Here is a 13,882-nt window from a genome sequence, read left to right on the forward strand (position 1 = left end):
TATCACTAATAACTTTTTATAAACTTAAAATAAATACACATTATTATACATACATGATTTTTTGATCTATATTAGCCCCACCCATTGTCAATTAATAATATTATTTTAAACTAATTAATTATCATTAATTGTCGTTGTTTATTGCCTTCCTCTTTTGTCGTTTCAACTTTTTCTTTTTCTTGCGTCCTTGAAGATCTTTTGTCCCTCTCTCCAGCTCCAGTCTCATTGCTCTTGGTAGAGGAGTAGTCACAATCTTCACAGTATCAGGACTGACTTGAACAAAACGACAACCCTCCATCTTAAACCTTTTAGAGGGCTCTTCTTTAAAAGGAACATCCTCTGGAAGCGTGTCTTTAGGTAGCTGCTGGCACCATCTAGTGAATAATGGGATCCTGGGGTAGAGATGCGCTCTTATTAGAACTCGAAGCATTGTAGTGAGCACACGTGATAGCACGTGGGCGAGCCACACCTCCAAGAAGATGGCGGCTAATAGGAGATTGAGAATGAAGAATAAGCAACTCCTCTCGTTTCTCCAGGAGATGGACACGCTAGAGAGTGCGGGCTACCCCAGACATGTATGGGATATGGAGCAGTATCCCACACCACCTGATCTTGCCTCTGAGCTACTGATAAGCTTGGAATTAGCTGAAAGAGCAATCGAAGGAAGAACTGTTATTGATTTAGGATGTGGTTCTGGTATACTAGGACTTGGTTGCTTGCTGCTAGGAGCTGAGAGAGTAACTGCGATTGATATTGATCCTAACTGCGTTAAGTTAACGCAATCAAATGCTAACGATTTAGGAATCAGCTCAGATCAGCTTAGCGTGATTCAGTGTGATATAAAGACGATTGATACTGATAAATTTGATAGAGCTGATACGGTGATAATGAATCCGCCATTTGGTACAAAAGATCAAGAAGGCATTGATAGAATATTTGTTGAAAAAGGACTAGGAATGGCCACTAATGTCTACTCCCTTCATAAATCAAGCACAGTGGCCTACTGGAGGAAAGCAGCTGCTAATGAGCTTCATTGTAATATTAAGATAATATCTGAGATACAGTTCCCTATTGAGAGACTAATAAAGTATCATAAACACAATAGGAAGGACATTAGTGTTCATGTTATAAAATTCAGTCATTGAGAATGTTAATTAGTTGAGTGGGTGGTGGGCGGAGCGCTACGGGGACCGGCCGGGCATGGCGACAGCTGGACTCTGGAATTTAAAATTTTTATTAATGAGTAGGCTCAGTGAGATGGGGGTGAGGAGGAAAAGGATTGTTCTAGTGACAGTCACAGCATCCATAATTGGATTATTCTTAGCTCTCTGTCTATTCACACCGTCCACAACCACTGATACTCACTTTATATCAGGTAAGACCTTGTTACCACTTCCTCCATCATTGTTCACACTTACTGGAAAGACGTTTCGATTATGTTATGCAGCTTGTAAGATGCTAAGAATAATGCTTAAAGATGCCCAATTCCTATTTGGGTCTGCTTTTACAGCTATGTACACTTTTAGTTTGTTTTTCATTTTGTAGGTGGAAATGGAAACCTTCCAAATCCAGACATTGATCATCTTCCCACACAAAATTTGACAGTTTATACCTGCTCCCGTCCCTCCTCCTCCTCTACTATAATTAAACACGACCTCAAGCAGATTAAGGGTATTTTTAGACGCTACGTACCAAAGAACTTTGATCCCAAATACAAGAACTATTGCTGGAGGTCTCAACTTAAGCTCTCAGCCCTACCCCACACTGTACCGGATTTACGTCAGTTATATGAAAGTCATCAACTCGTCGATCATCAAGTAAATAAATTAATACAAAAGGCTGGAGGAGCAGTAGATGGAATTAATGGAGATACACTGACTTGCATTCCTTCTGTTTTCATGGCCGGTTTTCCTAAAAGTGGCAGTACTTATATATACAAATTATTGAGCCAGCATCCGTCAATTAGTCCGGGAAAAGTTAAAGAGCCACATTTTTGGACATCGTTTCCTTTTCAGAATGAAAACAATTACAATAAACTAGCAGTCCTTACTTATCTAGCTAATTTTAAACATGCTAGCAATTGTAGTTCAACTGATAGTGATTGTGTTACTATTGACGCCAGTCAGAGTTTGATTTGGAACACTAGATACACAATCTCTGATTGTACTCTACCACGGGTCTTTAGGGAGTTATTTCCAAATGCTAAATTCATTATAAACATGCGTGAGCCAACCTCCAGGACTTACTCTGATTTCCACTCCTTTAGTCTCAATGATTGCTCGCAGTTCTTCAAATCCGTTCTTCTCTCGGAGGTTTTCGATCTTAAAATGAAATCAGAAACGGGTCACTTCTCGTCTTGCTTACAATCACATTCACTTCATTATTGTACTCAAGAGTCAATTAATTATCCTGCTAAGGTATTCAAAGACTGCGGAGAGGTTCGACTAGGTTCTAGTGTATACGTGTCTCACATTAAAAGATGGTTGGCATTCTTCCCACGAGATCAGTTCCTGTTTCTAAGACTCGACGACGTCATTAATGATCTTTATGGAACCATGAAGGAAATATGGTCGTTTCTTGGGGTACGGGTTTTATCACAAGAAGAATTTGCAGAATTAAAGAAGAAAGTTATTCGGAAACCGAAAGAGTATAATTCGATGAAGGATTCCACTAGACAGCTGCTTGACGATTTCTTTCGGCCATTTAACGAAGAATTGGCTGAGACATTAGGTGATAATAAATTTATGTGGAAATAAATTAAAGTATATTATGATTTTAGCTGATTTTTATCCTTTTTATTTATCATGAGGTAACATTATTATTATCCTTACATTTATTATTATTTTAGAATTTTTGATGCTTTAAGATTTGAAAAACTGCAGAGTATGAGCATGGTATAGTTAGAGTTGGTTGTCATCATTTCATCATAAGAGAAGTTTGAGAGCTATAGCTAAGGACTAACCTTTAATATAAATGGTTATCAGTAATTATGTAACATGAGAACTCAGAATTATTACAAAGTTAGGCATTGAATTCCCTCAAAAAATTTGAATGGGATCATAGTCATACCTCTAGTACTCTGCCTGACAATAAAAAACTTGTTCTTATAAGTAGCATATTATAAAAAAGCTATCGTGGGTTGTCTAATCTCCTCCTAGTTTATAATTATTAATATTAATTAACTTCTTTAATACCGCCAATCCTCCATCAGATCTCTTACTGAATTTGTTAATTAACAATAATTATGAAACTGAAAATTTTTCATGTTTGCCAAACGCTACAACAATAAACAACTAATTTTGATAAAATTATCTTTCAAAAAGCTTGAGCAAAAGAACAACAGCAATAATGATAATAATAATAACATTACAGTATAGCAAGACTAATAATAGTAATAATAGTAATCATGATAAATTTGGCATATAATATCATATTATTGTTATTGGAGTTTCTCGTACCCAGTGCTTGACGACTTCTTATAATGGTTTCTAAACCGTCCCACAATATAAGACACAAGAACCACCAGTACCAACCCACCAATGACAGACCCCACCACAATCGGTATAAAAGCCTTACCAGTGCTATCTTGATAGCAATCCGAACACTTGTCACTAAAGCCTTTACTGTTTCCGTAAGCCTGTACCCTCAGCTTCTTGATACTGAGGCTGAGAGCAAAATACGAAGCACGGGGATTAGCCGTGGTGTTCATCTTTAGAGAATAAGTCAGTTGACTTTTGCAATAGTAGAACTTATTGTAATCAACAGTGCCAAATAGCTCGTGGTTCTTATCATCTCCTGTGTAATAACCACTGATAATTCCATTCTCATTGCCAGTGAAACTGCTAGCATTATAGTCCGAGATATCACTCACGTTTATCGAGACTGCTATCTCACTAATGTTCCATTGCTTGTTGTCTTTGAGATCAATAGCTTCAATCATGAGATCAAATGGAGCCCATTCCTCCTCCTCATCTCCGGTGCCCCAGTAAGCTTTCATACGCGTTAGCCTCATATTCTTCTTGTTGTTAGTGTAGGGCTCGTTACAAAAGCTTTCACTCTGACTGACATGGACGGTAGAGCAGTTGACCCCCAAAGAAACGTTTTGTCGTTTGCCAGTTGAGTCATTATAGGCCACTAAGATATTGATCTCCGCGTCAAGAAAAAGACACGGCTGAGTTTTGTTCTCGGTCTTGTTAATGATATCGAAGTACTTAAAGCATATACCCCCGCCAGTAGTGCAAGAGGAGGCAGCAAGGGCGAGACAAGAGAAGAGAAACAACAGAGCAACTCCTTTCTTCCCGGCGGCCATTTTTAATTTTTTTTCTGGGCATGCGCAGTCTGACGACAGAGCACGTGTAGTCGTTGGAGAGAAAAGGGAGAGAGAGTCTCATTCCTAACACAATGGGGAAACTTAAAGTTCGTGAACTAAGAGGGAAGACTAAGGACGAGTTGCTGAAGCAGCTGGACGAGCTAAAGAATGAGCTATCACAGCTACAAGTCCAGAAAGTGACGGGAGGGACTGCCTCTAAGCTCTCAAAGATAAAAGTTGTCAGGAAGAGCGTGGCTCGAGTCAAGACTGTCATCAGCCAGACCCAGAGGCAGAACTTGAAGAAGTTTTACGCCAACAAGAAGTACAAGCCTTTGGATCTCCGCAAAAAGCTCACCAGAGCCAAGAGGAGGGAGTTAACCCCGCGAGAGAGATCAGCTAAGACGCTGAGAAGAAAAAAGAAGTTGAGCCTCTTCCCTCGTCGTGTTTATGCTGTTAGGGCCTAGTACATTGTGGACATTTTGTTATTATTATTAATATATTACTGTGCACATTTTAATTTCAAATAATATTTGTGTACAAATCAATAATGAAAACAGAAATAATTATAAGTCACACCCACTTTAGTTAATTGACCACGCCCTCAATAATTATTAATAATAGCTCACAAAGCAATAAAAAAATCAAAATATTCAATATTGAACAATTATTATTATTTCTACTTTAATTATGGTATTTGTTCGAAGTCAAGAGAGAGACAGTTTTTATAAAAATTAGCACACTGGACGTGAAACAATCTACCAGACACAAACCCAGTAGCCAGCTGGTAGTCCTCGCTACAGCCATCAATAGTAACCAATGGGGATATGAATATGTGAGAGGGTTGGAGACATAGGATACATCTCTCTTTATCTCCACCACCTCCTTCTTTGGGAGTAGCTCCAGCAAAGAATGAATTAGAACTTGTATTGAGAATCTGAGAGAGAGAGGAGAGAGAGTGATAAAGGTGCTTGTATTATTTTACATGTTTACTTTATCAATTTTTTCTTGATCAAAGAGTTCGCATATTTCATTCCATTTCTTTTTAATGTTCAACATCAGCTCAGTCAATGTCTCACCTGCAATAAAATGTGATAGAAATTTGGAGTTATTTCGGAGCCATTATTTGGAAAATACCATGGGCTATAATTTTTTAGAATTTTGGCATTTTCTTAAAATGGTCGTAACTTGAAAAATTAAAGTCGGAATCAGCTCAAACTTGCTACACAGCATAAGGACATCAATATGTATCAGAAAATGTAATAAAAATTTGAGTTGATTTTGGAGCCATTTTTTGGAAAAACCAAGGACCATAGCCTAGGATACTTATTGAAAATCGGCTCCTTAAAAAAAACACATTGGCTCAAACTTTCCACATGCATTGTAGCATATGCATTAATGCATATGTACATTATGTACATAATGTACATAATGTACATGCATTAACACATGTACATGTATATGTACATGTACATGTGTCACTCTCTCTCTCTCTTACTTTTTGAATGTGACATTAAGCTCTTTCCCTGTCCTCTTGATGATGTGTGGAGCCTCTTAGCAAACCGATACAACTCAGCCAATCCTAACAACAAACAAACAAACAAACAAACAACCTTAAAACAACAATCAAAGTCTAACAAGAGTACAAACATTAATAATATTATGCATAATTGATGTACATGTATATGTACATGTACATATAAATAATAAATACATTTAAAAGATACTGTACATGTACATGTAGTATCAATACCTTTAATCTTCATTTGTCCTTCTCTCTCATTAATGATTATATTAAGTGTCTCCTCATCATTGCTGGATGATGTTAAAAGAGACTGAGAGTCTTTTAAGAGGTCAAGACACTTCTGAAGACACTGACACCAAATCTCAGACAAACCAATAGACTAACAAAAAATAATAACATAAACTTAAATGTACAAGTACATGCATTCCTATACTTATAGGAGGCTATTGAGATATTACTGAGTCTACATGTACATGTACTACATAAAGCATGTACCACATTGCACAGTTTACATGTACATGTGTATTGTACTAACACAAAGTTCACAATCCATAGGCGGCTGCAGGGGCAGGCAATGAGGGCAATGCCCTACTAGAATTTCTTACCGGAAGATGACATCATCATAATTAGCAGTTAATTAATAATTATTTAGTAGTTATTACATGGAATATAGCTATTTTAATGACAAAAACTACATTATTTTGCTCAACAAAGTGATAATTAGTAGAGAATAAGCTGCTAACTGCATGGTTTATTCACAGGAAGACAGCCAGCTACTTCATAGGCCCATATCTATGGCCACTTCAGGAAGACATAATCTACAGTAACCTGCAGGTAGAGTAACTGACTCCATCATATAGCAGCTTCATTATTATCAGCTAGGACTCATTCAACAGCTAAATCACCTAGCTACTGATACTCTATCATTGATAGAGGTCTTTTAGGTACTGAATTTTCTCTTCTTGAACACAAGAATGGCAGGGTAACTCTTCATTGAGAATTTTAGAGCCTCTTTCAACTTGATTTCTTCACAAAATGCTGAAATAGAAGTCTTAAAGGTCTTAAAACTCAAGAGCAAGACATGTGGGTGTGGTCATGGCCACACCTACCTTTTGACCACTCCCACTTTCAGCCACACCTTTGCCCTACTTGCAGTGAAATCCTGCAGCCGCCTATGTCACAATCCAAAGGTACATGTACATGTACAGTTAAGACATGATAACTTTAAAATGTGCATAATTATAAAAATGTAAAACTCTCTCCCTCCCTCTCTTTCTCTCTCCCATTACCTTATTACTGTCAGTTGATGTGCTACTCATTGGACTGGTAGGAGAAGGTGACACTATCCCACCACCACCTCCTCCTCCTCCTCCTCCTCCTCTTCCAATAGTATGAGAGGGAGATGAAAGAACTGGTTCAGCTACTGACACATCTTGCGATTGATAGGTTGAGAACTCAGTGAATTCATCATCAGACCAGATCAACCCATCACTGGCACCAGCTGGAGCAACCCCACCAGCAACAGGACCCCCTCCTACCACTGCTACTGGAGTAGGACTCGTCATATTAATGATATTAGAGGAAGCAGTAGTGTCAGTAGAAGGAGTGGTCAATGGTTGACTGGTATCAGGGAATGAAGTAAAGTCAGCCCAACCATCACCAGTACTGGGTTGTACATCAGTATTAATCACAGGCAGCTGCTGCTGCTGTTGATGGAGGATCTGATGTTGTTGATCGTGATGTCGTTGTTGATCAATTTGTTGTTGGTTTTGTTGTTGTTGTTGTTGTGGTTCTTTGTTTATCGTGAGTAGTTCTTGAGTGCCAGGGTCGTTATTAGTGGGAGGGGCTAGTACTCTTAGGGCGGAGTAAGGATCCAATGGATCACTGGCTGGTTGAGTAGTGGGTGGAGTTGAGGTCACGCCTACTGACCCCACCCCATCAAACTTGTGAGGGACTAATGGTGAAGCTTTGAATTCACAAAAATCATCTACAAATTAAAATAAAATAAATAAATAATAAAACTATGTACTTTACATATACATGTACAACAACAATTATTATTATTAAGGCATAAAACTACATGTACATGTACATGCATGTACAACATTTATTATTATTAGTATACCAGGTAGTATACATGTACATGTAATTAATTACCTTCATTACTAGTATTGATGATATTAATAGCTTTTAATGTCGGTACTGGAGGAGATGGTGTCATTAATAAATCATGTAAGGTCACTTTAACATTCTACAAACAAAACAAACAAACAAATAAATAAATAAATATCACAGAATACAATGTAACTAATAAAACTCTTAAAGTATTAAAGTGCTCCATGTTAATGACTCACTTGTCTATTCTGTGCTAGTCCAATCAGTCCTAGTAGTTGATATAATTCAGTTTGTGTCAGTTGACCAGGTGAGGTTAGATTAACTGCCGACCAGAGATCATGAAGGACTGATCTATCAAGATCACTTGATATCAGTAGAGGGAACAATGACTCAGTGTGAGTGAACTGACTGCCGTCAATAGAACATCTCTGGAATGAGATAAAGAGACAATGATAAGGAGAACATTATAAAACATGTAATGCATGTACAGTACTAAGTTTGAGTAACAATATTTTTTTAAATGCCCAAGGACATATACATGTACATGAATATGTATAGTCCCTTATAGTACAATTGTCTCGGGCCAATTTTGAAATGAAAAAGTAATTATAACAATGAGCTTTTTGAATAAAAATCCCTTAAATATAGATCTATTTGATATACATGTATAAATCTGGGATGTTATATGTGTGAGGTGTGTCTATTGTAATTTTGTATTTAACATTATTCATGATAAGTTGATAACTTTGTGTCACGTGATCAGTACTTTGTTTTTAAATGATTAGGTATTTTGGTGGGTGTAAACTGTCAATATGGCCTCTAGTGTATCAGGTTAGTTTCATTCTTTTAAACGTTGAAATCATTTTATTTCACTTTACATTAGGAAGTGATACTGAATATATTGGAATGCTATTCTATGAGGAGGAGACAGGTTTACATAAATATACATATAAAGCATCATTTACTGTAGCTAAAGATAAAGACAAACTCCTTGATGTAAGTATAACAATAGGTACATTGTGTACATGATGTGCATTAATGTGTTTTATTTACAGTATATGAGAAGGAAGCACCCTAGAGCCGAGATAGGTCGAACTATCACCTTTAAATTTCTCCAGCAAGACTCTACACCTACTTCAAGAGGTGATTATATTGAATTAAAGTTTGATACTCCACAAGCTAAGCCAATCACTGGATGGAGCATTATACCTTTCATATCATGTAGAGTAAGTACATGTATCATGTATACATATATAATGTGTGTGTGTGTGTGCCAATAGATAAGTAGGGATCAAGTTAATGTCTATAGTGAACGTGGAGATCTCATGCATTCCTCCTGTAGAATATTAATACGTGCTAAACCTGATGCTGTTTGTAGACTACTTTATCGCATACCAGTGGAAGGTATGGTTAAACCTGTTACACTGGTTATTCACAGGACACTGGAAGGTATGATCAGATTAATTAATGTCGTGTATAGTGGACCTGGTCTAGTATTAATAACCCACCCATTAATACAATTACACTCTACTGACAATGCTGATACTAATAGAAATATTTACTACAGATCCATTGCAAACCATAATAATCATTTAATGATTTTAATAATCTATTACTCCATAGGTCGAGTCTTAGGCATTATAGATTTAATAGATGTACTTGACACATTGAATGAAGCTCACTTCTCACGGAAGAAATGGAAATCTCTTGGTTCGGCTTTAGGATTATGTGATTCTACAGTGGAAGCTATTCAGACTAATCATCTTAGAGATGAAGAAAGATGTCTTAGGCAATGTCTAGTAAGATGGTTACAGAGAGCTGATGGTGTTGATGCTAAAGGAGATCCAACAATGGCTTCTCTTTGTGATGCTCTTGAGAAAATTGGTGAGAGAGCAGCAGCTGAGCATATCAGTAAGTTATTATAATAATCATTAATATATTAATACATTTTATCTTTTCTAATGTGTTTCAAGCTTTGATAACCACAAAATACAATATATGTACATGTAGATGCATTTTACAGACGAAGTTTCATTTGAAAATTACATGTACATGTATATTATTTTGTAGGATCAAAGAATAATGTTGATACAGATTCTAATGATGATCCAGGTAATGATCCATGAATCATCTAGTTATGTCAATGTACTATCACTCATGGTAATCCTTAGTAACATTTTGCATAATTACTATGAATTTAAAACATAAAATAAATACTAAAAAAAGTGTAAACATAAAAATTTATTCTAACAAAAATTTGAGGCCAAAAAATAAACCAAGCTATACAGTATGTTTCAATTTTTAATAATTTTTGTCTGTAGAGTTATGCTACTATCGAGAAGCACTTAAGACTACTGTGACGTGTCATCTAACTAAAGCAGTCGTTCAAGGTGAAGCTCGTGTTGGCAAAACTGCTTTCAAATCACTCCTACTTGATGAAAAGTACATTAAAGAAAGTACCAGTATTGCTGAGCCAAGAGTTGGCATCCATCGCTATAGACGACATGAATCACGTGATACTGGGAAACGATATGAGCTATTGAATGTGACAGAGTTAGAAAAAATAGTTAAAAATGCTTTGAAAAAAGATGCATTAGAAAAATCGATCAGTTCTCCAGTAGAAAATGAAGCTATTGATGGTAAAGAAAAATCGATTAGCTCTCCACTAGAAAATGAAGCTAGTGATGGTAAAGAAAAATCGATCAGTTCTCCAGTAGAAAAGGAAGCTAGTGATGGTAACAACGGAAATGAATCACGCAGTGTAGGGAATGAAACACCTGACCAGGCCATTGATGGACTTGTTGAAGGAAATGAAGCCACTGATGGAGACGGAGCACCTGGTGAAGCATTTAGCAATGAAAGCAAAAGTTTGCCAAGTAAAGTAATAGAGAAAGTATTTGAAGGGTTGCAGCGAAGTTCAGGGAAGGAAAACCATCTTGAAGGTGCACATTGGCTATACCTCATTGATACAGGAGGTCAAATCGCTTTTCAGAAGTTGCTTCCAATTTTTATGCCGTTTGCTCAAGTTCTTATTCTGGTTGTTGACTTACCAAAAAAGCTTTCTAGCCAATCCAGTGGAGTGATGCACATTGAAGGGAAAGATCACATTGATGGCAGTCCACACCATTTACCAATTGAAGAGATTTTAAAACAGACAATCTCTTCAATAGCTTCTGGCATGCAGCATTTCCGGGATAGCTATAAGTATCATAAAGTTTTACACAATTTAGTTCCAGAGATATTGGAGATTCTCGCGATTGGCACACACAGGGATGAATGCAGCAGTGATACTGAAGAGTCTAAACTCACATTGGCAGAAAAATTAGCAGAAATAATTGATGCAAATGATGATTGCAAATCTGTTGGAGATAAATTAACAGTTCAAGTACATGAAATTGATGGTCGTATTGCTGAAATTCCTGTTGAAAGCCGGATAGAAACAAATGCCACTATTAAAGAAAGGAAACTCGATTTTAAAAACACTATGAGTTCTTTGAGTAAAGTACATAAGCTCTTGAAGGACATTGAAAAAAAGATCAACATTCCATTTTTCTATTACTTCTTTGATATTGTACTTCGTGTTGCAGTAGAGCAGGGATGTGGTATCTTAAAATACTCCACCTGCAAAAGTCTTGGGGAAGAATTAAAACTTTCAGAAGATGAAGTGATGGAGTCTCTTAATTTTTTGCACCAGATCAACAGTATCATTTATTATCATGATTCTAAAGCCTGCAGTGACCTGGTGTTTGTTAACATAGGCAGTCTCATTGGTATTCTCAAGGAGTTAGTCGTGCCTGTTTACAAATATCACTCCAATAAAAAAATATACACTGGAGACAAGGATGGAATTATAAAGGGAATGCTTTCAGAGTCTGAGTTTAAAAAGATTTGTAATGAACAACTTGATCCCATAGAGAAAGAGCTAAAAGATAATGATATTGCAATGAAATTGCTGAAGCTTTTTGCAGAGCTCTCAATAGCCACGCCAATAGATGATAAACATTTCATACCAGCTCTCCTTCCAGTAAGAAATGTTACAGATACCAATCCTTTTAAAGATCGTGAGCCATTGCTGTTTTACTTCAAGAAGGCTACCCCAATGGGCCTTTTCTGCTCTGTCGTAACTTGTCTTCTTTCCTGGTCTACCTACAAAATTGCTTTCATTGAAAGTAATTTCTCTAATTACATTGAATTGAAATATAGCACAGAAGGGGTTAAGTTATTCTACATTGTTCTAGTTGAACAGATGAATTGCATTGAAGTCCATTGCGAGGAACAGAGAGGTGAAGGGGTAGTAAGGGAAGATGTAAGAGAAGCTATCACTTCTGCAGCTGCAAAACACCATCTCAGTGACAATCATAGGATTCCAGATCTCCGATTTTATTGTTCATGTAAGCATGCTATTACTCATGAAGGACAAAGTGCTGGTCCTCATGAAAGTGGTACTGCTGGTGGTGGTGCTGGTAGCAGAGGAGGTGGTGCTGGTGCTAGTAGTGACAGAGGAGGTGTGTCAAAAGGGAAGAAGCATACAGTTGAAGTTGAGACTGTCAATAAGGAGCATACCTTCCGATGCAGTGAAAACCCACTTACTAAATGGGAACATGAGAAACCGTTGTGGAACTCCTGGCTTGACAGTAAGTTATTATTATTATTATTATTAAGCAAAGTAAAATACAGTCATATTCATTGATACTAATTTAATGTATTAATTATAAAGGTGCTCCGCAAGGAAGTGTATCTGAGACAGGAAGCACTGGCTCTCATCAAGAAGCCAAAAGTACAAGTACAAGTACGTTGTTAAATTGAACACATTCACTCAATCTTACCTGGCATTCATTGATAATACATGTAATGCTTAATGAAGCTCACAATCTCTGACGTTTTGTTTCTAGTTTTTAGTTTTTTTGTTCATATGATATTAACAGTGAACATATTAACAGTGAAGAACACAACCTTCTTATAGCACTGTTATCATGATAGTATTAGTCATTTCTTTGTTTTAACTGTACAGGTCCAAAGGAGATACTACAGAAATATTCAGACAAGCTAACCAAGGCAATGTCAGCAAGTGTTTGTCATGTCACTGGAGCATTGCTTGCCAAGGATCTAATAACACAAGGGACTAGAGACTATGTAATGACAGCAGTTGGTGTATCTAATGCTGATAAAGCTGGTAAAGTAATGACTGATGTGATGGGTCAATTAGGAGCTTTTCCTGATGAAAGACAGTATTTAGCTGACGTGTGTAATATTTTAACTCAACTAGGTGCAGGAATGAAACAGATAGGAAATGATATGCTTAATGAACTAGGTATGTACATGTACATGAGCTAATCAATGTTAACTCTTTGTGTTCACAATAGGATACTGACCACCCTCCTCCTGCTACTAGTAAAGGAACAACAAATTAATTTTTGCTATATCAAAAGACAATAACTTTTAGAATCTTTCTTTTTTTAATTATGTGACAATTAATAACCAGTATGAGTTTTTCATAGAGTAAGACAATTGTGTGCATTCATTGTGTTGATTATTAAATGTATCATGACCATATGTGCATTTACCCAGTATGTGTATATTAATGTATTAGTTATTAAATTCATTATAGTTATTATCATGTTATGCTCGCATCATAAAGTATGATAGAGCTATTAATTTTTGGATACTCAGTTGCTCATTATTTTAATTATTATAATGATGCTTTTAAAATTCTATTTCAATTCCTTTGTACGTGTACATTACAAGTATCCTAACAGTATCTTCTTTGGTATTATCCCACACATTATTTTTTGCATAATAAGAAGTGCCACCCACACATTAAGTGGGTGTGTTCTTGACTCTAATGGAGGGTAAGCCAAGAAATGGATCCAAATTAGTTATGTGGCCATAATGTGGGTGGTTTATCTGTAATTCGCATGCGCATTATTCCCAATATT

The 13,882-nt window shown here is 36.6% G+C and overlaps 5 protein-coding genes and 1 pseudogene across 6 annotated transcripts; 4 read left to right on the plus strand and 2 right to left on the minus strand.

Moving 5' to 3' along the window:
- Nucleotides 1–31: 31 nt before the first annotated feature.
- Nucleotides 32–1,154, plus strand: LOC100638617 (methyltransferase-like protein 5). Its single transcript, XM_003390658.3, has one exon. The coding sequence runs from the start codon at nt 480–482 to the stop codon at nt 1,143–1,145; it is 666 nt and encodes a 221-aa protein (XP_003390706.2). The 5' UTR covers nt 32–479; the 3' UTR covers nt 1,146–1,154.
- A 12-nt stretch (nt 1,155–1,166) lies between these two features.
- Nucleotides 1,167–2,881, plus strand: LOC105314958 (carbohydrate sulfotransferase 15-like). The gene is made up of 2 exons (XM_011409417.2): nt 1,167–1,375; nt 1,546–2,881. Exons 1-2 carry the CDS (start codon nt 1,201–1,203, stop codon nt 2,754–2,756), a joined length of 1,386 nt encoding a protein of 461 aa, XP_011407719.2. The 5' UTR covers nt 1,167–1,200; the 3' UTR covers nt 2,757–2,881.
- Nucleotides 2,882–3,439: 558 nt separating this feature from the next.
- On the minus strand, nt 3,440–4,309 carry LOC105314959 (uncharacterized). Its single transcript, XM_011409418.1, has one exon. The coding sequence runs from the start codon at nt 4,307–4,309 to the stop codon at nt 3,440–3,442; it is 870 nt and encodes a 289-aa protein (XP_011407720.1).
- A 42-nt stretch (nt 4,310–4,351) lies between these two features.
- LOC100638745 (60S ribosomal protein L35 pseudogene) lies at nt 4,352–4,869 on the plus strand (annotated as a pseudogene). Its single transcript, XR_898190.2, has one exon. The product of XR_898190.2 is annotated as a 60S ribosomal protein L35 pseudogene (transcript).
- LOC100638873 (uncharacterized) lies at nt 4,821–8,410 on the minus strand. The gene is made up of 7 exons (XM_003390660.3): nt 8,186–8,410; nt 7,989–8,082; nt 7,121–7,818; nt 6,060–6,210; nt 5,805–5,888; nt 5,300–5,385; nt 4,821–5,243 (listed from the first exon to the last, which is right to left on the minus strand). The coding sequence occupies exons 2-7, from the start codon at nt 8,050–8,052 to the stop codon at nt 4,995–4,997; spliced, it is 1,332 nt and encodes a 443-aa protein (XP_003390708.2). The 5' UTR covers nt 8,053–8,082; nt 8,186–8,410; the 3' UTR covers nt 4,821–4,994.
- Nucleotides 8,411–8,721: 311 nt separating this feature from the next.
- On the plus strand, nt 8,722–13,660 carry LOC109588324 (uncharacterized). Its single transcript, XM_020004496.1, has 10 exons — nt 8,722–8,777; nt 8,830–8,942; nt 9,002–9,172; nt 9,227–9,395; nt 9,570–9,857; nt 10,017–10,058; nt 10,268–12,580; nt 12,664–12,735; nt 12,958–13,257; nt 13,310–13,660. The coding sequence occupies exons 1-10, from the start codon at nt 8,759–8,761 to the stop codon at nt 13,315–13,317; spliced, it is 3,495 nt and encodes a 1,164-aa protein (XP_019860055.1). The 5' UTR covers nt 8,722–8,758; the 3' UTR covers nt 13,318–13,660.
- The last annotated feature ends 222 nt before the right edge of the window (nt 13,661–13,882 follow it).

This window comes from Amphimedon queenslandica, unplaced genomic scaffold (genome assembly GCF_000090795.2).
Source record: "Amphimedon queenslandica unplaced genomic scaffold, v1.1 AMPQUscaffold_12161, whole genome shotgun sequence".
NCBI lineage: Eukaryota > Metazoa > Porifera > Demospongiae > Haplosclerida > Niphatidae > Amphimedon > Amphimedon queenslandica.

Excerpts from the sequence above, each read along its gene's own strand:
- LOC100638617 (XM_003390658.3), top strand. The coding sequence starts at position 480 with ATGGCGGCTAATAGGAGATTGAGAATGAAGAATAAGCAACTCCTCTCG.
- LOC105314958 (XM_011409417.2), top strand. The coding sequence starts at position 1,201 with ATGGCGACAGCTGGACTCTGGAATTTAAAATTTTTATTAATGAGTAGG. Across the intron at positions 1,376-1,545 it reads TGATACTCACTTTATATCAG|GTGGAAATGGAAACCTTCCA; the intron begins GTAAGACCTTGT and ends TTCATTTTGTAG.
- LOC105314959 (XM_011409418.1), bottom strand. The coding sequence starts at position 4,309 with ATGGCCGCCGGGAAGAAAGGAGTTGCTCTGTTGTTTCTCTTCTCTTGT.
- LOC100638873 (XM_003390660.3), bottom strand. The coding sequence starts at position 8,052 with ATGACACCATCTCCTCCAGTACCGACATTAAAAGCTATTAATATCATC. Across the intron at positions 6,211-7,120 it reads CATCAACTGACAGTAATAAG|TCTATTGGTTTGTCTGAGAT; the intron begins GTAATGGGAGAG and ends ATTTTTTGTTAG. Across the intron at positions 5,889-6,059 it reads AGGACAAATGAAGATTAAAG|GATTGGCTGAGTTGTATCGG; the intron begins GTATTGATACTA and ends GTTTGTTGTTAG.
- LOC109588324 (XM_020004496.1), top strand. Across the intron at positions 8,943-9,001 it reads ATAAAGACAAACTCCTTGAT|TATATGAGAAGGAAGCACCC; the intron begins GTAAGTATAACA and ends TTTTATTTACAG. Across the intron at positions 9,858-10,016 it reads AGCAGCAGCTGAGCATATCA|GATCAAAGAATAATGTTGAT; the intron begins GTAAGTTATTAT and ends ATTATTTTGTAG.